The following is a 25,605-nucleotide window of genomic DNA, read 5'->3' as shown; positions in this document are numbered from 1 at the left end:
TGTTTATCCTTGGGGCACATGCACTCGTGCATGCAATCAATGAGACATTCAAATGTGTCAAAAATGTCAACATATATTATACGTAGGATGACATGAAAGATCAAGTCTAATGAGAATTCTATACTATGATAGGCCTATAGCTTCTTACATAAAGCATGTGCAACTTGGATTGCTGACTAGGCATAGCAGACACATGAGACAAATGATATCAAACTCGGTCTTAATTAAGGATTAAAATTAAGAATTTGTTATATCTCTAAAAAATCATCAAAATCCACCACATCACATCAAGTAAAGTCCATTATATTTGTTTTTGTTGGATTCAAAGATACTGAATCTTTGAAAGATAGTGAGCTCACTAGACCTAAAATTGATTTGAACTCAAGTTGAAATAACCTAATTTCAAACTGACTTGGGTTCAAGTCAAATCGATGTAAATTTCATGAACCAACTTGAATCGATGTGGAATCATCAAAAACCAATCTAGAGTTAATCAAAACTGAGTTAAGCAAATATGAACCGACTCGAATCATTTCGCCCTAAATATTATAATTTAATCAGATTTTTTTTAAAACAAGACCTAAATATTTTTTTCAAACCAACTAATATAATATATTACATTAATATGATATACTAATTTTTACGTCATGATATAAAATATTAAAACATTTATTATTCAACTATAGTACGGATCGATTCGAAACTTAAGCTAAGATAAAAAAGAAAATTGAGAACGGTCCACTCCTCCTTGAATCAGGAAATTTATTTCATATTAAGAATATAAAATAAATAATGATTAATGAGATGTATCCGTATCAAGGTATACAAAATATTAGAAAATAAATAATAACGGTTGAGGTGTCATATTTGAATTTTCAAAACTAGGAAAAATAAAAAGATAATTACATGATAAATCAAAAGGAAAAGTTTCTAAGGTGATTGCGCGAGAAAATATCTTTTTTGGTTTTTTTTTTTCGAATGGTATCTATTTATTGAAATTCATAAACCATCACTTCCTATTTTTAATGTTTCAAAAATATTCTTTAAAAAGTCACCATTATTTCTTACCCAAATCTAAAATTTGGATTGATTTTTATTTGCAAAACACTATAAATAAAAAAAATACTATATAGTATTTTATTTTAAAAATATTATATGATATTTTTAAAATAAACAATATTATATAATATTTTTTAGCTAGTTTTATAGTATTTATATTCATAAAAATACTATAAATATTTTTAAAACGCTAAACAGTTTTTGGGGATGAAAAAATTCTCCCGAAAAAACACATTACAGCTTTGGGGATTATTTTTTTAAAAAGTTTTTTAAAAGAAAAGATCACTGATGGGAAATTACGAAAGACGGTAAGTACGATTGGAGAAGGATATTTTCTCGGTAAATCGCTAAAAAATAAAGAAAGAAAAAGAGGGGCGGTCTGATCAACCAAAAGCCAATAGACCTAAAAGCCACGCCACAACGGCATATACTGTGTCCATAAGCACCGCACCACCACCTCCAAGCCACCTTTTCTCACCGCCACGAAGCCTTCCCACACCGCAGCCCCATCACCCCACATCGCCCCCCGCCTCTCTCTCTCTCTCTCTCTCTCTCTCTATTCCCTTCCTCTTTCTCCTACCTTTTCATCTCTCTCTCTCTCTCTCTCTCTCTCGAATCGCTCGATCAATCTCAATCCCTCCTTCCCTTTGTCGTCTTTCCAATCCCTTCTTCGCAGGCGATCGATAAATCGCAGAGGCATCTTGAAGTCGTGTAGATCTCCGCCGGATTCAATCGATTATATCCAACCTTGATTCTATAATACCCTAACCCTTCGATCTTTGATGTTCCCGCCGGAACCCTGATCGCCGCCGCCGCCTCGGCCAAGGGCGAGGGAGGTGTCCCTTCTTGTATGGAAACACGCAGCCGGAAGCGGGCGGAGGCCTCCTCGTCGGCGCCCTCTTCTCAGCCCCCCGCGGCCCGTCGCCCGTCCAAGCGCTCCCGCACCAACCCGCCGCCTCCCTCGACCATCTTGACCCGCTCTCGTCGCTCCCGAAACTCCTCGCCGCCGCTTCTTCCTCCGCCACCCTCCGGCCCTATGGATTCCTCTGCCGGCGACTCCTCTGGCCGTCGCCGTGGCTCTGGCAAAAACCACCACCCTCCTGCGGAGCGTGATAGGGATAGGGATGCCTCGGATAAGGGGAAGGAGAGGGAGCCGGAAGCTTCCCGGTCCAGGGACAGGGACAGGGCCAGGGATCGGGATGCAGGGAGGATCTTGGGATTGAACTTTGATGGTGGGGGAGCTGACGATGATAATGATAGCGAGGGCGGCGCTAGTGCTCTCCACCAGAATCTCACTTCGACTAGCAGTGCACTTCAAGGGCTTCTCAGGAAATTAGGCGCAGGGCTCGATGATCTGCTGCCATCGTCGGCCTTGTTGGCCTCCTCTTCTTCTCAGCAGAGCTCACGGCTGAAGAAGATTTTGACGGGGCTGAGGGCTGATGGAGAGGAAGGGCGGCAGGTGGAGGCCCTGACCCAGCTTTGTGAGATGCTGTCAATTGGGACTGAGGATTCTCTTGGTTCATTCTCGGTGGACTCCTTCGTGCCCGTGCTCGTGGGTCTACTCAACCATGAGAGCAACCCTGACATTATGCTACTTGCTGCAAGGGCTCTCACCCACCTCTGTGACGTCTTGCCATCATCATGCTCTGCTGTGGTGCATTATGGTGCTGTGCCATGTTTTTGTGCCCGTCTCCTCACAATTGAGTACATGGACTTAGCAGAACAGGTGCGCCGAATTCTTTTATGTTGTAATCATCTCAGCATTTTGTTTGTATATATCGATATAAAAAGCACCATCGTGAACAAAAATATAACACTGGGTTGCCTAATTTCCATTTATTTGTGGCCTGAAAGCAATCATATTTTAATAACAACACTTGCATCACTAGTGTATGTACCAGTCCACCAACATGTCGATTCTGTGGTATGAAAAGCAAATTTGTTCAGATTATAGTTTTATATTCTGATCCTGGACCTTCAGAATGTGGCCTTATCCAAATCACTTACTGTGAATGCATCATATGCTTTCATTCTTAAGTGTAATTTGGGTTCATTCGTTGTCAAAATAAAAAAAGGGTATGAAGGTGAAAGTAATTGTGATACTTAGACACTGGCTAGTAAAGGAATTATGTTTTGATTTTCATGAAATCAAGATGATCTTTGTGGGGTAAATTTTTTTCCCTCCAAGAAGCCTAGAAGTGCAACTAATATATGCGACTATGTCTCTTCCGTGGAATGATTGCAAGTTTTACTTGGCTTCTTACTTATTGGTTGTTCCTAGAACCTAGTTAATCTACCATTCTCTTGAATCACTTATACTTTTTTCAGTCTCTGCAAGCACTGAAGAAGATATCACAAGAACACCCGACTGCATGTTTGCGTGCCGGCGCACTTATGGCAGTTCTGTCTTACCTTGATTTCTTCTCCACAGGAGTTCAGGTAATGTGTTTGTATAATTATAAAAATTTTATATTGGAGATAGTGTATAGGTGTTTGTATAATTATCTTGTCATGATTGGTCTCTCATGTTATCATCATTTGGCCACTTTATTTCTTCTTCAGAGAGTAGCATTATCGACTGCAGCAAATATGTGCAAGAAACTTCCATCAGATGCAGCTGACTTTGTGATGGAAGCAGTTCCACTGCTGATCAATCTTCTTAATTATCATGATTCAAAGGTTATTCTGTTCTTTGCATTTAACATGCTAAGCCTCTTTTTTTGAGTCATTGACTGTAGGATTATGAATTTGTGTTATGGGTTTATATAAGCTAAGATAGTTTTCATGTTCATCTTTTGATTACTGCTGGCTACAACGACAGGTGCTGGAACATGCTTCTGTCTGCTTGACACGAATTGCAGAAGCATTTGCCTCATCTCCTGAGAAACTGGATGAGTTATGTAAACATGGATTAGTTGCACAAGCTGCTGGGCTAATATCTCTTAGTAATTCAGGAGGACAAGCCTCTCTAAGTACATCGACATACACGGTACGCATACAGGCAATTGTAATAATTTATTATGGAGGCCCACCAGTATTGACTAAAAAATTATTTCAGGGTTTAATCCGACTCTTGTCAACATGTGCAAGTGGATCCCCACTAGCAGCTAAAACTCTTCTACTTTTAGGAATCAGTGGCACTCTTAAAGACATTCTCTCTGGTTCTGGGCTTGTTGCTGGTGCTTCTGTTTCACCTGCCTTGACAAGGCCACCTGAGCAGGTACCTTACTTTTTATGTGGTTTCATCCAGTGCTAAAGTCACTGTATTCTTTAATAGTGACTTTTGTTGACAAACTGTTGTGCCTATGAGTTGCTGTATGTTACATGTTCAACAAGGTGATCTTAAATTGCTGGGATACATAATAGCCATCATAAGCTTCAAATCATTGAATTCTCAGAACCAAATTTGATCACACTTTTAAGGCTGCTCCGGCTCAGGTGCAAATGCACTGAGTGTAACATGGATCATAGAGCATGCACAGTTTTTGTTTAACTATAGGATTTAGGTATTACAACTTGGAAAGAGTGCTAATCAAGATGTTTTCAACATATAGTTCTAAATAAAACATATGTTTAAAAAAAATCTAAAATATTATATGTTTATTTACTTTAATTTTTATTTTTTACATTATTTATTTAAAATTGTTTCAAGCTAAAAATAGGTTGAAGTTATTTCAAGGTTTGTTGAAATAATTTTCATTTTTCTCCCTTTTTTTTTCTTTTTTGTTATCCTCATCTTTTCTTTCCTTTATTCTTACCATTGAGATGGGCTTTCATGAGATATTTAAGGATACCCAAAAGGATCCAATCCCCATGAATTTGGAACCCTTGACTCATTAGTCTCAAATCCCATGAGTTCCACGATGTGAGTTTTGAGGGCATTTCTTCGTCTCTCTGTCTCCTCTCTTTTTCTCTCTCTCTGATAGTAGTAAAGCACAGTGGACAAGTGGATGCAGATGGTTGGTGGCATAATTTTCTTCCTCATCCCCTCTTCCTCTGGCAGCAGAGGCATGTCGACAGGCAGCTGATTGCTTCTTCTTCTCTCTTATTTTTCTTCCTTTCTAACAATGGCTCTTATTCTTCTAGCCAGCTACATATTGGCCTGAATTGGCTAAGTCTGGGCAATTTAGAATGTGTCCAGTCAAGTTTTGGTCAATGTCGGCTAAGGTCATAAAATATTGGTTCAGTCAAACTTGTATTTCATACCATTGCAGGTTTCTCTTTATGCAAATCCGGCAGGCTAAAGTGCCAAGTCTGAGCAGCATAATCTGAAACCAAACTTTTAATTGATTCATTAAATTTTAGTGTGAATCAAATTATTGTCCCAAGATTCAGTTGTGAGAAGCGTCACTGAACTTTATGGCTGTGCAGTGAAATTGGTAAAGCCTTGTTGGCTGGTTAGTATCATGTGATTGTTATAGTGGAAGCAATTTGATCTAACCCTATGACCTAAATTTTAAATTTAGGTGTTTTGGGTTATTTTTCATGCTTTCTATGCATTTCTATGTTAACGCTTTCTTTCTGAATAGATCAACTAACACTGTATTTGGAGTCTCATGGATAGTGTTTCAGAGTCTCTATTGCAAAACTATTGACCAATCTGATTCTGCCAAAACTTATGTTCTTTGTAGTTCAAGCTGGCTGCTTGTCTTCTAAGATTGACTAATGACTAGCTGGCTAATCGAATGTGGAGTGGTATTAGCCCTTTTTTATCTGTAATACAAGTCACATGATAGGACTCCTCAATGACAGGTGTTTGGTTTAATATGTGTTCTCCCAGCTTCCTATATTGTTCATTAATGGACTTGTATTTTTACAAAATGTGTTCGTCTAATTTTTATTGTATACCTAAGCATTCATGATTTTCATGTCCATGAAAATATTTTGATTCCTGCTTGCTTGCTGATCTGATGATGCTAGCAAATGGAAGTTGATAGTGCAATAAGTAAATTGGTTGCAAACTTTTATCTTTTAAAGATTTTTGTATTACAATTCTCTCAGCACATGCATGAAATGTGTAGAAATGCTTGTACAGGGAACAAATTTAGTGAGTTCAATGTTCTATTTACATTCATGTAGAAACTAGAAAGATCATCATTAGATTTATTCAGTATCTAATTTGTGTTGCATTCTACCATTTAGGTTTATGAGATTGTGAACCTTGTGGATGAGCTTCTTCCTCCCTTGCCTCAAGGAACTATTTCTACACCAATATTCTACAATATTACTGTGAAAGGATCATCTATAAAGAAATCCACAGGCATCACTCCTGGTAAACCAGTTGAGCCTGGTTTAGCAACAAATGATGTTTCAGCCCGTGAAAAGTTACTGCAAGAACAACCTGAACTTCTGCAACAGTTTGGAACTGACTTACTCCCTGTTCTAACACAGGTTTGGATACTGGTGTTTGGACTTTTGCTCTTGTAAGTACTTTTGCTGCCCAAATGTTGACCCAAGCATCTTGTCACGTAGGTGTATGCTTCTAGTGTAAATGGTTCAGTCCGCCACAAGTGTCTGGCTATTATCGGAAAGTTGATGTATTTCAGCTCAGCTGATATGATTCAATCTTTACTTAGTGCCACAAACATATCCAGGTGTTGATTTCCGTGTTCTGTACTCTGTTCAGGTCATTTTCAGAGGTAAGCTTCTGACTGCCATAATTTAGTCTTTGCTGATTCTTTGCTCCATGTTTGCAGCTTCTTAGCAGGCATTTTGGCATGGAAAGATCCACAAGTCTTGATACCTGCTCTTCAGATAGCAGAGGTTCTGATGGAAAAGCTTCCAGGTACATTTTCCAAGATATTTGTGAGAGAAGGGGTTGTCCATGCAGTGGATGCTTTGATATGCCCAGATACCTCAAGTTCCATTCCTTCTCAAACATCCATCTCTGAGAAGGATGGTGATTCTGCACCTGTAATATCTTCACGTTCTCGGCGTTATCGGCGACGTAGTGGTGGCTTGAATACAGAAACTGGGTCAGTGGATGAATCAAAGCGTTCACTATCAGTTGTCGGCTCACCTCCTAATTTATTTGAAATCCCACCTCCAAGTTCTAGTCTTCGTGCTTCTGTCAGTGCTTGTGCCAAGTCTTTCAAAGATAAATTTTTTCCTGCATATCCTGGTGCAACTGAAGTTGGAGTTACAGATGATCTTCTTCGTTTGAAAAATCTTTGCACAAAATTAAATTCCAGTGTTGAGACTGTAAGGACAAAAGGCAAAGGCAAATCTAAAGCCTCCTTAGTTTCTTCCTTTGATATATCATCTAGCATCGAGGAAGAATTAGATGGAGCAATATCAGAGATGTTGGCTGAACTTAGCAAAGGCGACGTGTCCACTTTTGAGTTTATTGGAAGTGGAGTCGTTCTGGCACTTCTTAGTTATTTGTCTTGTGGAACATTTGGAAAGGAGAAAATTTCTGAAGCTAACTTGCCAAAGCTTCGAAAACAAGCACTGAGGAGGTACAGGTCATTTATCGCAACTGCTCTTCCAGATGAACCAAAGGGAGGACACACAACTCCCATGACTGTGTTGGTTCAAAAGCTTCAAAATGCTTTAACTTCATTGGAACGTTTTCCAGTTGTCCTTAGCCATTTGTCTAGATCTACCAGTGGAAGTGCACGTCTGTCATCAGGTCTAAGTGCCTTGTCTCAGCATTTTAAGTTGCGTTTATGTCGAGCACCGGGTGAGAAATCTCTTCGTGATTACTCATCAAATATTGTACTTATCGAACCACTGGCAAGTCTAGCAGTTGTCGAAGAGTTCCTTTGGCCAAGGGTTAAGCGGATTGACTCTGGACAAAAGTCTTCTGCATCAGCAGGAAATTCTGATTCTGGATCTGTAGCTACTGGAGCTGGTACCCAATTATCGTCAGCATCAACTGCTTCTGGCCATCGCCCTTCAACTAGATCTAGGTCATCAGTAGCAATTGGAGGTCCAGCTAGAAATGATGCTGCTGAGGGAAGTTCAAATTCTTCTAAAGGGAAGGGTAAGGCAGTCTTGAAATCTACATCTGAGGAAGCCAGAGGACCTCAAACAAGAAAAGCTACTCGTAGAAGAGTTGCTTCAGATAAAGATGCAGAAATGAAACCTGCACTTAGTGACTCTGGATCTGAGGTTGGTTCACATCTTTGATTCCTTCTGTTTGGGATATACTTTCATAGGCAGTAATTCTAGTCCTGATACAAAAATGCTAACCAGGAACCTTTTTTGTAATCTTTGTTAGTAAATAGTCGCCACAATTTAAGGCAACAACCTTTAACTGAACTGAAATTTGCCGAGTCAAATACAGGATAATCATGCAGAACTTTTTCACTAAAACTATCAGTTTGGAACAGTGTACTGTGAGAATTTTTAAAAGAAAGAAATAACCAGATCTTAGGATGGATCTGGAGTTCTTTGAAATTTGCGTATTTTATCATATTTGATTACATTTGCTACTTTATTATTCTATGACCATGTTAATATTGAATAGTTTCTTTTATATACACATGCAAATATTCATCTATTGCACAACTATCAAGGGTAAAGTAAGTTTTGCTGTTCCATTTATGTGGGTAGTAGAGAAGTCTAATTCGTATTTTCACCTCTATCAGATTTATCACATCTGATAGGTAAAGCTTTTTTTCTCCTCCAACTCTTTTCTGTTGGGACTGTATACACATATATGTATGTATATGTACATATTTGAGAAAGCTGCTAGATAAAACTCACGAAGCTTGACATGATTGTATTTTGCACAAAAGAAGAATCTGCTATAAGGTGACAAGATTCTTGGTGAAACTGTCACAAAGAAAGCCAGGTCTTAGAGAAGGCACTTGTTATTGAAAATGACTGTTGAGATTTAGCCACGTGCATAAAATAAGAAGAACAAGACAAAATAAAATACTTTCATGACTAACCAATGGGCCTCTGTGCATATCATATCTTCTAGACTTCAAAAGTATTGGTGTGTTGTTTGTGTGTACATATCAGATATCATGGTTGCATGTTTTGATTGGTAATGTTTGAAACAATTAGTTCTGACCCATTCCTGGAACAAGACAAAGCACCATATTGTTGATTATAACCAAAATTGTAAATTCTAAACCCATGAGGTTTATATGTGATGAGAATGATAATGACAACAATAACTCGACATTGATGATAACTGATAAGATTCTTTTCCCAATCATTTTGGGGGAAAGATACATGGGTACTCTTCTGACATTAGTTCTATAAAGGGAAACACCTGAGAGTCCAAAGATTGTTCTTAATGACAATTCTCTTAGTTTACTCTTTTCTGTAACTTCTAGCTTGAATTCACTTAGTTTTGTTTGTTGGGGCATTTAATGAAGTTTTCTGGACATGTATTTCCTGCTTTCGTATTTGAGTCAGAACACCTATGATTTAGACCATTTGATCCTATATGTAAAGGTCCAATTTCTTTCAATTTCAAAATGCAAATAATAATTGAGTTGAATGCTTCATCAATATGAAAATATAGTATGTAGAAGCCATTCCAAATTTCTGAATGCAAAATATCTACACAATGATGCCAATTTTGAAGTGGTGGTTACTCTGAGTCTGAAGATGCTCTACTATTTAAATTTCTTAAATTCAAGGATTTACAATGTCAAGTTCTGTCACTATGATTTGCAGTGGCACCAAGGTCTATCTGAACTATGTTTACTTTGGGAACTAGTTGTATTATAGAAATTTAAATTGGTGCTTCTTTAAGGGTTTTATTAATATTTTAAAGCTTCAGATGTTTTTTCTTGCTAATATTGTTTTTGCGGATTGGTGCCTTCTAACAGTGGTATCTTATAGATACAATTTGAAATACGACAAAGCAATTGATCAATCAAAATTGCATGTAATTTGGAGTTCATCTACATCATTAAGGTTGAGATGTTTTATAGGTGATGTTCTGGTTATTGGGTGGCTGCATGGGTTATGGACCAGTACTGGTTTTAGGGGGCTTACCCATCAATCGCCTACTAATATTTTTTGCTTTAATTTTTTGTTATTGAACTATCTTGATGCTGTACAGGATGAGATGGACATGTCTCCTGTTGAGATTGATGCTCTTATGATTGAGGAGGATGTCTCAGATGATGAAGACGATGATCATGAGGAGGTGGTATGTCAAACTATTTATTTTCCTTTGTGTTTGATTTACTGTCCTTCTACATTTTTTACTATTAGTGTTATGTTTCATTAGTACTGATTTGTTCAATATAGTGATAATCTGCTTATGCGAGTTTGGTTGATTCACTGTAATGTAAAATGTGCGTCTAGGAGTTGAAATTTATAATAATACATTTTCAAATTAGTTGGTCATGTTTCATCCAATCTTGGTGGTTTTGCCATTGATGCTTTGATTTGTTATCACACTTTCAGGAGCTCAAAGATGAGACTCTTCCTGTTTGTGTACCAGAGAAGGTACACGATGTCAAATTAGATCCTGCTGATGATGCGGCTGTTGATCCTTCTGCAAGTGGTAGTCAGGCACAACCTTCATCAGGTTCTAGTGATAGGGCTATCTCTACAAGAGACTCAGAGTCCACTGAACTACGAAGTGGAAATGCTTTTGGTTCAAGGGGAATGTCATTTGCTGCTGCTGCTATGGCTGGGCTTGCTTCTTTAAGCAGCAGAGGTATCAGAGGTGGTCGAGGCACTGGTGCTAGTGATAACTGCAACAAATTGATATTCACAGCAGGAGGGAAGCAGCTTAGCAAGCATTGGACCATTTATCAAGCTTTCCAACGTCAACTTGTTCTTGATGAAGAGGATGATGAAAGATTTAATGGATCTGATCTACCCAGTGATGGCAGTAGATTCTGCAATGATGTATTTACCATCACATACCAAAAGGCTGATGGCCAGGCTGACAGGACTTCTCAAGGAGGCTCCACTTCTTCAATGTCAAAGACTCCGAAATCTGCTTCTGCTTCCAATTCTAGCTGTGAAAATAGGTGGCAAAAGAAGTCACTACTGGATAGCATTTTGCAAGCTGATCTTCCTTGTGATCTTGAAAAAACTAATCCTACGTATAATATATTGGCATTATTGCGTGTTTTAGAGTGTCTGAATCAGCTGACTCCTCGCCTGAGAGTGCAAGCAGTAAGTGATGATTTTGCCGAGGGTAAGATTACTGGTGTGGATGGGCTATATAGGACTGGTATAAGTGTCCCTCCAAAAGAGTTTGTTAATACCAAGTTAACGCCGAAACTTTCCCGCCAAATTCAGGATGCTCTGGCATTATGTAGTGGTAGTGTTCCTCCATGGTGTTACCAAATGACAAAAGCATGCCCTTTTCTCTTTCCCTTTGAGATCAGAAGACAGTATTTCTATTCTACAGCTTTTGGACTATCTCGTGCATTGCATCGACTTCAGCAACAACAAAATGCTGATAATCCTAATTCAGCAAATGAAAGAGAGGTCCGCATTGGTCGACTGCAAAGACAAAAGGTTCGTGTTTCTAGAAATAGAATCTTGGACTCTGCAGTAAAAGTTATGGAGATGTATTCTAGTCAGAAGGCTGTCCTTGAAGTAGAATATTTTGGTGAAGTTGGAACAGGGTTGGGTCCAACCTTAGAATTTTATACTTTGTTGAGTCACGATTTGCAAAAGGTTGAATTGGGGTTATGGAGATCCAACTATGGATCAGATAATAATGTGATGCAAATTGATGGAGGTGAAATGGAAGATGGAAAGACTGATGATGGTTCAGTAATGAAGATACATAATGACAACTTTTCTGTTCAAAGAAGAGATATTATACAAGCTCCTCTTGGTTTGTTTCCTCGTCCTTGGTCGCATAATGTAGGTGCTTCTGATGGTAGCCAGTTTTCAAAGGTTTTAGAGTATTTTCGTCTGGTTGGTCAAACAATGGCAAAAGCTCTACAAGATGGGAGGCTTTTGGATCTGCCACTTTCTACAGCATTTTACAAACTTGTATTGGGTCAAGTAAGTTATAGAGTACCTGCATAAGTGTCTATTAAATCTAGTCATCATAAACAATCAATGAAAGTAATGTCTGATTGCAGGAGCTTGATTTGTATGACATCTTGTCATTTGATGCTGAATTTGGAAAGACATTACAAGAAATGCAAGTTCTTGTTCATTGCAAACAGTTTATGGATGCAACTGCTGGTGACAGTCGAAAGACAACTGCTGATTTACAATTCCATGGTGCTCCAATTGAAGACTTATGTTTAGATTTTACTCTTCCTGGCTATCCTGATTACATACTTAAAGGAGAGGAAAGCACTGTGGTGAGAGCTTAGGAAATATAGTTTTATATTCTCTATTTCAGTAACTTCCAGGATACCTTTTTTAGTATTTGATGAGATCATTTTTCAGGTTAATATCAACAATTTGGAGGAGTACATTTCCTTGGTTGTTGATGCTATTACTAATACAGGAATTACGAGGCAGATGGATGCATTTAGAGCAGGATTCAATCAGGTAGCTTTTGTTTTTTCTTTTTTTGCTTAAAAAGATTGTTTCCGAGATCTTACATTGCACTTTAGTTTATCTAGCAAAAGTTGAGTTTGTATTCTGGTTTGCATTGTTCTGTTTCTTGCATCCTCAAGACATATAGCTGTGACATTTTAAGAATCAATTTCATTATTCTATTTTTTGTTGCTAGAATAACCACATAAAAAGTTAAAACCCACTAATGATATATACTTTTAGTATCCCCCGAGCAAGAAGGGGTGATCATTGAGGATGCCACACCTAAGATTGGAGAAGACTGGCTAAGGCTGCTTTTGTTTTTATTGTTAACTACATCTTAGGTATGAAGGGTATTTTTGTTAGACACTGTTACAGTCACATCTTATTTCTTTTTGTTAAAACTATTGCAATCACATTATTTTTCAGATTGCCAAGAAATAAGGCTAACTATGTCAATATGTTAGTGTTGTGATTAAAATACTAAAACGAACAGATGGTGGTACAACCAATGATTAAATAGGAAAATGTAAATTAGTCAAGGATGTAATTTTCATTATTTCTCTGGTGTTTCACCCAAAATAATAGACTACTTCCAATGGTTATTAGCAACAGATAAGACTATTGGACTTTTATGTAACTTAATTTTTGGAACCAATCGTCCAACAACCAAACATATAAAAGCAAACAAAAGAGTCCATACCATTTTCTATCAGTGAAGAGGCCGAATCTTCTGCAATTATTGGAATAAAATGAAATTTGATCACCTAATGTCATTGTTAGAACAGCATAACTCCTGGAACCTCCACTAAGCTCAGAATGTAGTTGAAGTGCATCAATGAACAGAAAACTAGCCTGCATGGCAACACCAGTTCCGGCTAATAATGACACTGGTTTAGACAATTATCCTCATCAATGAACCAAGCGAAATAAAAGCCAGCGTAACTTGCTTTCGTTGTGGCTATATACACATATGAAAAGAAGCTCCATGGCTCAAAGCAAAAATAATGACTGTTGCCAACAATAAGATCAAATTATATCATACGAATACAGGTAATCTTACAGGGACCACAATGTCCCTCTTAATACTATATTTCCTGCTAAATGTAGATTCCTGCATGCTCTGTTGTCTTGGTAGTTTCCTATGCCACTTTGGTATTTGAACATTCCAAGTCCTTACCTCCATCTTGTCTAGTATGAGCTTTAATTTGTATTCTAAATTTACACTATTTTAAAGCAACCAATAATGCTAGGAATGCTCAATTTTGGTGGTCTGAACTTCTGATTTGTATTATTTGTCAGTTTATTGTCAGCATCGCTTGGGGAAAGCATGAAAAGCTCCATTTGTACATTTTGTTTTTAGTTTCTCTTAGGAGATTTTTAATCACGTGAAATGTTGATGTGACCATCACAAAACCAACTCCTTCCCTGACTATAATACGAGTGGGCATTCAGTTTTGTTCATCATATTGCGATAATCTTGTGTGTCTCTTTGTTGTTTCAATGTTGTATTGTAGTGCTATACCACTTAATGTGGCGTGCCCTAGTTTGTATCAGCTTACATGTGAATATTTCCTCAACATGGCACGATGCCAGTTCCCTAAGAATTTGGTTTTAGTCGATATGCAGATATATGGCGATTGATGATGTCTTCAAGAAGCATATTTTGAACTACTTTCCTTAAACTACTGTCATTGTTTGACCTACTTGGATCTTTTTTCCACCAGCAAGTATTCCAGGAGTAACAATTTTTGTTTTCGTTCCATTTCAGGTCTTTGACATATCGTCTTTGCAAATATTTTGTCCACATGAACTTGACTACCTAATTTGTGGTCGCAGAGAATTGTGGAAGGTATACAATCTTATGCTGGCTGTTATCTTTTATTATGCTATTCTAAACTTATAACAACAGAATTGTCATTTCCATGTTCTGTGCAGCCTGAGACGCTGGTTGATCATATAAAATTTGATCATGGATACACAGCTAAAAGCCCTGCGATCGTCAATGTATGTACTTTCTTTCTTTGTTTAGAATTTAATATGTACTGTATCGATGGATGAATTTGTATATTATGATTCATTTTGTTTCTTTAGCTGCTTGAGATAATGGGGGAATTTACACCAGAGCAGCAGCACGCATTTTGCCAGTTTGTGACTGGTGCTCCAAGGCTTCCACCTGGTGGCCTGGCTGCACTAAATCCAAAGTTGACTATAGTGAAAAAGGTATATCCCGCTCATTATGGTTGAAGTTCATCATGCTTCTTATATTCTTCACTCTGTAATGCTGTCGTATACCAATGTGATTTTGCTGTTAATGGCAGCATTCTTCAAATTTATCCAATAGAACAACAAATGGAACTGGGGCAACTGAGTCAGCTGATGGTGACTTACCCAGTGTTATGACCTGTGCTAACTACCTGAAACTTCCCCCATACTCAACCAAGGTTTTTGTTGTCTTTGCAAAATTTAGGGGTTTTGATGTTCATTTTGTGCAACCTCTCTGATGAAATCCATTTTTAGGGAATAATGTACAAGAAGCTTCTTTATGCTATCAGTGAAGGCCAGGGATCATTTGATCTGTCATAAACGTGAGACTCATCAATCAGCACAGGTACTGTCTTGTGCCCATTCTTCTCAGCATCATCTGTTTCTCAACCAAAGGGAGACTAGTAACAATGAGGTCAGTTGCTACCTTTGATCGGTCACACCAGATCTGTTGTTGTTATGGAATTATCATGATGCTCGGCATGTATATTCTAATTATTCTTGTATTATTATGCCCAACAAATTTTCCCTTTATATCTGGTCGATATACTTTTTTGTGCTTCAATAATATTAGTTTCTCACTCAGGTGATTCTGATTGTCCAGTACAACATTTGGAGTTTGAAAGGGATATAGAGCCCTGTGTTCCGATTGATGTAAATAAAACATGATCGATTACCTGTTAAAGCAACTTGATAGCCTGTGTTAATGACCAGAGGGAAAGGAATTGATGCATTGAATTCTCTTCTATTGTGATATCCGTTAATATATCAAAAGTTTGATCATCAAAGTTAGAACCAGCACTTGGTTCTACAGATTCAGTTGAGGAATAAAACCTGCTGCTGTTTGAATGGGTCTGGTGGAGGTAGAAACTTCAGGCTTTTAAGAGGAGTGCAAAAGATTCCTTTGGCTATCCAAATAAACTTATGACTCAGCTGCTACAAGCAAAATCCATTGGTTGGGCAGTCTTGTTCTTATTTTATTCTCCAGCAGGGTATATATACTTTAGTTTTTATTGTTTTGTGAAAAATGATGGTGTAAATTGGGCTAATTATAGATTATTTTTTTGTAGCTAGTCAATATTTTTAAAAGTTATATTGATATCTTTATAGTTACGAAAATAAAATATTTAGATTCATTTATCTTAACGGTGAAAATAAAATATTTGGTTTTATTAATGGAATATGAAAATAAAAGATAAAAGGATAAATTTAACATTTCGGTGGTGGTAGATGATGGCGTTGTTAGCATCGACATCAACGTAATTGTTGAGCGATTTTTTTTCCATTGTCGTTCTCGTTGTTGCCCAGTACGTTGCCTTCTCTTTCCCTAGTGCTCACCCCTTTCATTATCGTCGGTGTCCATCTTCTCTCTCTCTTGCACTCACCCCTCTTGCCATTGTTAGTGTCCACCTCCTCTCCCCTTTGTGTTCACCCCTCGAGGAGGTGGGCGGGCCGATGGTGATTTTGATTGTGAGGGCTTTGTGTTCACCTCTTATCCATCTCTTTAAGCGTTGAGCACAAGGGGGAGAGGAGGTGAAGGCAGTCGTGAGGGCTCTAGCTATTGTCTTTGCCTTGTCCACCTCTTTGAGAGGTGTGTGCTAGGGGGAGACGAGGTGGACGAGGCAGAGGCAACCATGAGGTCTTTGGCCATCACTTTCATCTCGTTCACCTCTTCGAGGGGTGAGCACGAGAGGGAGAGGAGGCGGAGGGCAACGAGGGTGAAAGGGCAACTCGATAATTATGTCGGCATCGATGCTAGTAACGTCATTTTCTGTCACCACCTCTACAATGTTAATTTTTTTTTATTTATATATATATATATATTTTCGTTATTAAAACTGATGTCGTTAGGATAAATGGACAACTATAAAGTATAATATGTAATTAGCTTATGTAAATCGGTGCTAGAAAGGGATGCAAAATATTTTCAAGAACAACAATGCAAAAGTAGGATGCAGCCAGCATGAGCAGACATTAGGTATTTTACTAAAAACAAATGAGCTAGCACTTTGGAAATTTTCTACGTGGTAGTGGTCTGGGTGGCTGACCAAACCTCTGGATAGTGTGATGAATGAAGCCCTATGTTAAACTAGTGCGATGCGAAGCATATAGAACTCGGTGTGCACCACGTAATTAGAACCTTGATGGGCTCGAAGTTTTGAAGCGCCATCCGTCGAGTTCCTATATGGTAACATACCAGTCCCAGCCTGAGCTTTTTAGGCGTGTGGAATAATGCTTGAACATTGGGTGTGTTGGATCCACACATTCTTGGTTATTGTCGAACATCTTCGTGTTACTTTTTGCGTCCTCTTTGGACGCGTGCAAGCATGATTCATGAAACCAAGAATTTAAAGACTTCTATATGCGAACAGGTTTGACTAGGTCGTAACACAAGGCTTTAATAACTTATAGCTCACAGCTATTAAAATCTTTTTTTTAATCTAAATTCTAATTCTTTTAACCAAGAGGCTCGACAGTTAAAAGGTAGAAAAAGAGGACAGCATGGTTGTGAAAAGAAGAGAAGCAACGATAACAATTGAGGATAGAAAAATAAGAGAAAAAAAATAAGGGAAGAAGACAAGGATACCGTATAGGTTGATCTCAATCATTCAATCAGTGTTCTAATCTTATATTAGATTATATTTATAGTGGATTCTTGCTATGAGTACTTACGAAGATTTTGGATATTGTGTACAGTGACATAATCCTTGTATCTCAGTTATTCTTTTGTGATTATTGCTTGAGTTTTTGGCAAGAGACTTTGAGATTTGTATATTCAGCATTCTTATAGTGGATTTTCTTTGACTTGCCCTATGGTTTTTATCTTTCACGTTGGAAGGGTTTTTCACGTAAATCTTGGTATCCTATTTGATTGTGATTTCAATTTAATTATGTTTTATGTTACAACTGCTTGTACTTATTCGTATATAAAAATTCTCTTTTCATCCCATCAACTGGTGTTAGGACAGGGTTTTAGTGGTATTTAATTTTTGTGTTCGAACATGGAGGTAGGTAGTGTTTCTCACATGATTAGCTTGAATAGAAACGATTTGATGATATGAAAACCAAGAATGGAAGATATCTTATATTACAAAGATTTGTATGGACCATTGCAAGAGGATAATACAAAGCCCACAACTATGATAGATAATGAGTGGAAGAGGTTAAACTAAAAAATAGGGTTTATTCGATAGTGGCTCGATGATAGTATCTTTCACTATATTTCTACTGAAAGTTCTACATACTTTCTTTAGAAAAAGTTAAAATGTCTCTATGAAAGAAAAACGACTGACAACAAAGCTTTCTTGATTAGAAAACTTGTGAACCTGAAATATAAAGAGGACACTTCTATTGCTGAGCATTTGAATGAAATATACAGTATCACAAACTAGTTATCCTCTATGAAAATGTCTCTTGATAATGAGTTACAAGCATTGTTACTTCTCAATTCATTGCCAAAAAGTTGGAAGGCAATAGTGGTTTTCCTTTATAATTATGCACCGGATGGTGTTGTCATTATGAATCAAGTAACAAACAGTTTGTTGAATGAGGAGTTGAGAAGAAAGAATTCAGCAATATCTCAGATTGATTCACAAGTACTTATCTTAGAGAACAAATAATAAAGTCTAAGGATAGAAGCGGCTCATGCACGGATAGAAGCAAGTCAATATCAAGAAAAGATATTGTTCGTTACAATTGTTGTGAGAAAGGACATTACGAGAATCAATATGATTGATACATGTACTTCTTATCATGCTACACTATGGAGGGAGTTTTTTTGCTACCTACAGGTTTGAAAATTTTGATATTGTTAAGATGGACAACTATGACATGATAGACATCATCGGCATGGGTGATATCTACATAAAGATCAATCTTGGTTGCAAGTTAGTGCTTAAGGATGTGACGCATGTGATTGACTTGAGGCTGAATTTAATTTCACTTGGAAGGTTAGATGATGAAGACTTTGATAGTAGATTTCACAAAGGACAATGAAAGCTTAGTAAGGGTTCTCTTATTATAGCTAGTGGGAAGAAATATCATACTTTGTACAGCTTGTAGGCTAAAGCTTGTGGCGAGCAGTTGAATGTTATAGAAAAAGACTTCTGCATTGAGTTATGATATCAACGACTAGGACACATAAGCGAGAAGGGGCTGTAAGTTCTTTCCAGAGAGAGGTATTGTCATACCTCAAAGGTACACGTCTAAACCCTTGTATTGATTGTTTGGTTGGTAAACAACATAGAGTTTCCTTTGCTAGTTCTGCTTTATCTAAAAAAATGCATGTCTTGGACCATGTTTATATAGATGTATGTGGTCCTTTGAGGATAAAAAATATTGACGGATCTGTTAATGTTCTTGGTATCAGTGGCAAACTTTATTTTATCACTTTTATAGATGATTTTTTCAGGAAAGTTTGGGTATATGTTATGAACACTAAAGATCAAATTATTAATATCTTCAAAGAGTTTCATACCAGAGTTGAAAAGAAGACAAAAAGGCAATTGAAATGCATATAATCAGATAATGGTGGTGAGTACACAAGATTGTTTGATGATTATTGCAGATCACATGACATCTACCATAAGATGACTGTTCCTAGTACACCTCAGCATAATGCAATTACAAAGAGTATGATCCACACTATCATAGAAAAGATAAAATGTATGCTTTCATAGGCCAAGCTACCCAAAAAGTTTTGGGATGAGGCTTTGAGGACTGCAGTTGATGTGATCAACTTGTCACCCTGTATAATCCTAGATGATGATTTTGTAGAGTAAGCATGGTCAGGGAACGATGTTTCCTATAGGAATTTAAGAGTGTTTAGTAATCGTGCATTTGCACACGTTCCAAACAATGAGAGGTCCAAGTTGGATGGTAAGACAAAGAATATATTTTTCTTGACTACTCATATGATCAATTTGGTTATAGGTTTTGGGATCCAGAAAAGCATAAAGTGTTTAGAAATAGAGATTTTGTCTTCTTTAAGGATCAAACCCTTGAGGATTTGAAGGAGGCACCAGCCAAGATTTATGCAGAAGGATTAGTAGATTATGACTCAGCTACTCCTCCAATATATTAGGGTGATGGGGAGATATGTAGGAATATGGTGTATAGCCCGATGTTAATCTACCTATAGGACATGTTGAGCAAGAAGTAGTTGGAGAGCAACTTCCCACTAAACCTCAGTTGAGAAAATCTTCTGGATAATGACAATCTTCCAAAAGATACTTTACAGATGAGTATGTGATACTTACTGATGCAGGTGAACTAGAGAGTTACTAAGAAGTAGTTAAAAGTGAGCAGAAAATGAAGTGGTTAGTTGCTATGTACGAAGAGATGAATGCTCTACAAAAGAACCACACATATGATTTGATGCAACTACCAAAGGGAATGAAGGCTTTGAAGAACAAGTATGTTTTCAGGTTGAAGACTCCATAACATTGTTCTCAACTAAAGTATACAGCTATATTGGTTGTGAAAGACTTTGGTCAAAGGAAAGGTATTGACTTTGAAGATATTTTTTCTTCTGTTATTAAAATATATTCTATTCGTGTCGCTCTTGGTATTGCTACTAGCTTGAACATAGAGGTTGAGCAGTTAGATATGAAGACAACTTTCCTTCATAGTGATTTGGAGGAGGAAATTTATATGGAGCAACTAGAAGGTTTTAAAGTCAAAGGTAAAGAAAATTTTGTCTACAAGTTGAGAAAGAGCTTGTTTGGTATGAAGCAAGCTCGAAGATAGTCGTATAGAAAGTTTGATTCATTTATGATTAAAAATAAATATAAAAGAATGGCTTCAGATAATTGTGTGTATATCAAATGGTTTGGTGAGGATTTTATTATTCTCTTACTTTATATTGATGACATGCTTATCCTTGGGAAAGATATGTTTACAATTGACAAGTTAAAGAAAGAACTCAGTGAATCCTTTGTAACGAAGGACATAAGGCTAGCAAAATAAATACTGGACATACAGATTTTTCATGATAGAAAAAACAAAAAGATTTGGTTGTCATAGTAGAAATACATCGAGAATGTATTGAAAAGGTTCAGTATGAGAAATACAAAGCTAGTTAGTTCTCCTCTCATGTCACTTTAAGTTATGCTTAGAGCAGAGCCCGTCAAGTGATAAGGAGAAAGATAAAATGTCAATTGGAAGTTTAATATATGCGATGGTATTTACAGGGCCGGACATCGTATATGCAGTGGGTGTTACTAGTAGATTTCTTGTAAATTCAAGCAATGAGTATTAGGCAATAATAAAGTAAATTTTTAGATATCTCATAGGGAGCTTTAAGGTTTGTTTAAGCTTTGGATATAGATCATCTATGTTGATAGGTTATATAGATGCAAATACGACAAGATATATTGATACGAAGAAGTCTACATCAGGTTTTGTACTCACTTTTGCAAGGGAAGTTATATCATAGCAATCCAGATTGTAAAGGTGTATTGCTTTCTCCACCACAGAGACAGAATATATCGTTGCTACAGAGGTTTGCAAAGAAATATTATAATTGAAAGAATTCTTATAAGAATTGGGGCTGAAACAAGAAAATTATATAGTGCATTATGACAACCAGAGCGTCATTTATTTGTGTAAGAACTCAACCTTTCATTCCAAATCAAAGCATATAGATGTCAGATATTACTAGATTCGAAATGTACTTAAAAAGAAGCAATTGCAACTTCAAAAAATTCACACAAATGATAATAAAACAGACATGTTGACAAATATCTTACCGAAAGAAAGGTAGGAGATAAAAAGACGATTGATCGGCATGACTTCACATAGAGGAGTCATGAGATAGCCTCCCTTATGGGTTGAAGGGGGAGGTTGTTGGGCAGATAGCTCATTAGTTTAGCCCATAGTGGGTTTTAATAACCCATAGCCCATAGCTATTAAAACCTCTTCTCTTTTAACCTAAATCCTAACTCCTTTAACCAAGATGTGTGACGGCTAGGATAGAAAAAGGGGACAGTGGTGGTTGTGAAAAAGAGAGAAGCAACAGTGACAATTGAGGACAGAAAAATAAGAGAAGAAGAAAATGAAAGAAGATAAGAACAACACATGGGCTAATCTCAATCATCCAGACAGTGTTCTCATCTCAAGTTAGATTAGATTTACAGTGTATTTTTGTTGTGATCATTTGGGAAGATTTTAGATATTATGCATAGTAACATAATCCTTATATCTTAATTATTCTCTTGCGAATGTTGCTTGGGTTTTGAACAATAGACTTTAAGATTTATATATACATTATTTTTATAATAAATTTTCTTTGATTTACCTCATGATTTTTAGCCGTTGGAGGGATTTGTTGCTTAATTCTACTGTATCTTACAATATGCTTATATTTATTCATATATAAAATTATTTTTTTATCCCATCAGTTATGTATCTGTGAGTTCTCATTTGTTCTCGTTGTGAGTCGATAAGGCCACTGATTCTTTCTTTTCTCCTCCCTTCAATTCTTTTGACTTGGATCTTCACTGCTGCCAAAGTTGTGTGCGAAGTGAAGATATGGCTTCTATTAGGGGCGTATATTGGAATTCCGCCGCCCGAGTATTAATACTTGACGTAAGTTTCATCAAGGAAAGAGCGCAGGAGAAAGATACTGTTGTGTATGTTTTGCAAGGAGATGGTTAGAAGCAGCACTTGCAAATAGGACATTGGGGCGTCCCAATGCTATATCAGAACTTAGACATCATGATAATAGGGTAAAGAAAGAAACAGAGTCTGTTTATTTATACTACAAAGCCACTGTGGGTACAGCGATTAAAGCTAAAGAGTGAACAAAGCAAATCGAGGGAGGGGCTCCCAGGTTTTCCAAGCCTTACTTAAAAGAAGGCCATAAGAAGTGAACACACAGCGATGGACACAGACCCTATCTTAACCCAATAAAAAGAGGATACATACAGGACGATGACCTTGATCCACACTTCCATAGACAAGAAGGGCTATCACAAAACTATGGCCCTTCTTCCCCTTCATAACTTGCATTCCCATGATTCAGCAATTGAAGTCTGCCGAAACGTGGAATTAGAAAAAAAAAAAAAAAAAGGAAAGGAAATATCACGACAATGTTTTTTTTTTCTTGGGGTGGAGGACGTCGTCGGCTTCGGCGTCCACTCAACCGCGGCCACCAGCACCACCTTCCATGATAACTTGGGTGTTACAGGCGGCCCTGTGCCTGGTAAGAAGGAAACTAGGCAGAGGAAGGTTGGCCGGAGGCGGAGAGAGCGAGTAAATGGACTCCATATAGATCTCCTCCTCTTCTTCCTCCTTCCCTTCCCCGTTGTTGGACACGATGGCCACCCCCTCTCTCATCGTCTTCTGGGGCTCGTCTTTTGGCTCGCGGGGTTGAACAGCGGCCTTGGTCGACGGCTGTGTTTCCTTCTTTGAACTCGCCCAAGGCTTCGGCTTCGTCCTGTGGTCTCTCGACCGAGCCATCCCCGTACCGGTGTTCGTTCTGGTCACCTTGGGAGACGGGGGAAGGGTTGCTGATTTGGTCAAGGGAAGGGGGAGAAGAGGCGGTTGTTGAAGGTGTGGCAGAGGAGGGAGATGATGATGGTGAGGAGGAGGCACTCCTCCCATTAGATCAGCGCAAAACGAAGAGGGAAGAGAAGCATAAAGCAGCTGCCGCTGCGGCGGTTGCAGAGGCTGCGACACGCATGACCGGGAGCCACCTACTGCAGCATGATGGTCTGGTAAATGTTGGGTCAAGGAAGAATAGGAGCCGAGAGAACCGTGTATAGCTCTCGGCACAAACCTTCCTCCGGAATCAGCAGCGACGTCAAGAGAAACTTTTCTTGGGTTCACCTGGGACTGGTCGAGGAGGATGCTGTCCATGGAGCTCCTCGAAGAGGTGGTGGTGGTGGTATATAGCAACGGAAGCAAAAGGCTGTACAAACCATACAGATCGGTGTTATATATGTACGTCTTCCTAATCCCAAAAAAAAAAACCACACACACACACACACACAGGAAGATCAGATCTATTATTCCTATCAATGATCTGGTTTGTGAGTATAGATTGGTTGCAGAAAGCAATCGATAAATACTCCTCCTCCCGTCCTCAGGTACCAGCCACCAAAGGAGTACGAACGAACAACGAGGAGTTCCTCCCCCCGCCCATCCCCTCCTCTCCTCTCCTCTCCTCACCTATGATTCTGAGATGTTGCAGTTGCTGTTTTATACAAGGACATGGGGGACGATCTTACTGTCTTTTGTTTTAAACAACATGATGAAATAGGACGAGTGATGATTAAAGTAGGACTGTAGGAGCTGTGACGACCGAGGGTTCTCTCTCCTACTTGGAATCGCGGGACAAGCACAATAATTTAAGTGAGTTAATTAAACGAGGACGGCCACCGACCTTTCGTTGTGGACCGTCCGATCCAGGAGAGATGCACCTCCATCCGACCGTAGCTTTCGCTCTCAAGCCTCCTCGACCGGGGCACGCGGAAAGTGATGGATGCTGCCCGCGTATGCTTTGGTGCCACTTGATTTTGGTATACATGTGTCTGTCTTCTGTCTGTCTGTATATGTACATTATATATACATATATATATATATATATATATATATCTAATATTTTTTATCCAACTTGGAAGCTTCGCCAGGCAGCCATATAGAAGATGGTGGATGAATGATGCATTGGGCAACCATAATACCGAACGACCCAGAATGAAAAAGATCTAACATGTGCATCGCAAGCCAACGTCCGAAACCTTGTGTGCGCCTGTTAGAAATTAGATTTGATATCTTTTTCGAAGTGAACGATGTGAGGCAACCAAGATTTGGTCGAGTGTTTTGGCTTTCTTTGGCGTAGATGATTCCCCACTTCAGGTTTCCAAAGGCATGACTTGGGAGGCACGGGGAATTGGGAGTCTGCACAATTATTTTCTACGACTTGAGAAGCCAAGGATGAGTGTGGACGAATCTCAACGCGTTAGGAAACGGGAAAAACATGAGATCGGAAGTCAGCATTTTTACGGTCTTGGGTTTCTTAAGAAGCACAGTATTCTTTTCCTTTAAATAATCAAAAAAGAAGGAAAGAAGGGTCAGTTTTCTTAGATAGAGACTTTCGTGTCCAAAACAGGTCAATGCCAACCACAAAACGTGCTTCTCAGCCCAATTGTTTTTTATCGTCATCTTGCCCAGCAGGTGAGTATAAGTTTATCACAGGCAATCAAAGTCTCTGCTACTTTATTGTCTCGGGTTCCTGTCCTATGCCTAGAGAAGACTTTCCTAGCGGTCCACGCTACCCTTTTCTAGTCTTTCTCCCGTAATGGGAAACGCTTTTCTGCGGAATATTATCCCCTCCCATGTGTCTCTGGTTGGGTGAGCACCGACCAGCTTTTCTGAGATCAACCCACATCCACATCCTATCCAAGTTGCGATTTCAACTAAAAGCACGGCCACCATCACAAGGAAAAGGACCTCCGTAGCTGGGACTCGTGCTGCTGTTTCTACATTATATTTGGTTTAGCAGCGTCGACCGCCTTTTAAAAGACATTTACGTGCCGGAAGTGTCACCTTAGCGTACGTATTACGTGCACATTCTATTTGCCCAGTGGAACCTATTGGCCCGTTTGGCCGATCCAATAGCATGGACATGATGGATCATTAAAGTTAGATCCATTTAATCATTGGATCTTCACACATGGCCCACTAAGATAGAAAATCCAACTTGCACTTTAATCTCTGATAACTTCTAGGGTTGGACATGCCATTTCCATGGCTTGTGCCTTGAGGTCAGGCACCCGAACCGTGACATGCAGCATGTGTGGCTCTGACTCATTTGGCTACCTTTACCTTGTGATAATTATAACT

The 25,605-nt window shown here is 38.4% G+C and overlaps 1 protein-coding gene and 1 long non-coding RNA gene across 4 annotated transcripts; one reads left to right on the top strand and one right to left on the bottom strand.

The window, feature by feature from the left end:
* Nucleotides 1-1,558: 1,558 nt before the first annotated feature.
* LOC135619200 (E3 ubiquitin-protein ligase UPL3-like) lies at nt 1,559-15,508 on the top strand. 3 transcript variants are annotated; one of them, XR_010489342.1, is made up of 18 exons: nt 1,559-2,785; nt 3,388-3,498; nt 3,622-3,738; nt 3,881-4,048; nt 4,118-4,279; nt 6,202-6,450; nt 6,532-6,653; nt 6,756-8,172; nt 10,088-10,177; nt 10,438-12,006; nt 12,087-12,314; nt 12,403-12,507; nt 14,267-14,347; nt 14,434-14,502; nt 14,590-14,718; nt 14,817-14,939; nt 15,016-15,175; nt 15,347-15,508. XR_010489342.1 is itself a non-coding variant. In XM_065120987.1 (17 exons), the coding sequence occupies exons 1-17, from the start codon at nt 1,910-1,912 to the stop codon at nt 15,079-15,081; spliced, it is 5,679 nt and encodes a 1,892-aa protein (XP_064977059.1). In that variant the 5' UTR covers nt 1,559-1,909; the 3' UTR covers nt 15,082-15,345. The 3 variants fall into 3 exon arrangements, 2 of the variants coding, with proteins under 2 accessions (XP_064977059.1, XP_064977058.1); XM_065120987.1 differs by lacking the exon at nt 15,347-15,508 and having other exon boundaries at nt 10,088-10,174; nt 15,016-15,345; XM_065120986.1 differs by lacking the exon at nt 15,347-15,508 and having other exon boundaries at nt 15,016-15,345.
* A 6,980-nt stretch (nt 15,509-22,488) lies between these two features.
* LOC135619199 (uncharacterized) lies at nt 22,489-24,057 on the bottom strand. The gene is made up of 2 exons (XR_010489341.1): nt 23,753-24,057; nt 22,489-23,671 (listed from the first exon to the last, which is right to left on the bottom strand). It is a non-coding gene; the product is annotated as an uncharacterized LOC135619199 (long non-coding RNA).
* Nucleotides 24,058-25,605: the final 1,548 nt, after the last annotated feature.

The sequence above is a fragment of the Musa acuminata genome, chromosome BXJ2-8 (genome assembly GCF_036884655.1).
Source record: "Musa acuminata AAA Group cultivar baxijiao chromosome BXJ2-8, Cavendish_Baxijiao_AAA, whole genome shotgun sequence".
NCBI lineage: Eukaryota > Viridiplantae > Streptophyta > Magnoliopsida > Zingiberales > Musaceae > Musa > Musa acuminata.
The sequence above is the reverse complement of the archived record's forward strand: the minus strand, read 5'-3'. Positions and strand labels throughout refer to the sequence as shown.

What these genes read in the sequence shown, in the direction of transcription:
- LOC135619200 (XM_065120986.1), top strand. Translation starts at nt 1,910, where the DNA reads ATGGAAACACGCAGCCGGAAGCGGGCGGAGGCCTCCTCGTCGGCGCCC. An exon ending in AGTGCCACAAACATATCCAG is followed by an intron (nt 6,654 to 6,755) that starts GTGTTGATTTCC and finishes CCATGTTTGCAG; the next exon opens with CTTCTTAGCAGGCATTTTGG. An exon ending in AGTTGACTATAGTGAAAAAG is followed by an intron (nt 14,719 to 14,816) that starts GTATATCCCGCT and finishes TGTTAATGGCAG; the next exon opens with CATTCTTCAAATTTATCCAA.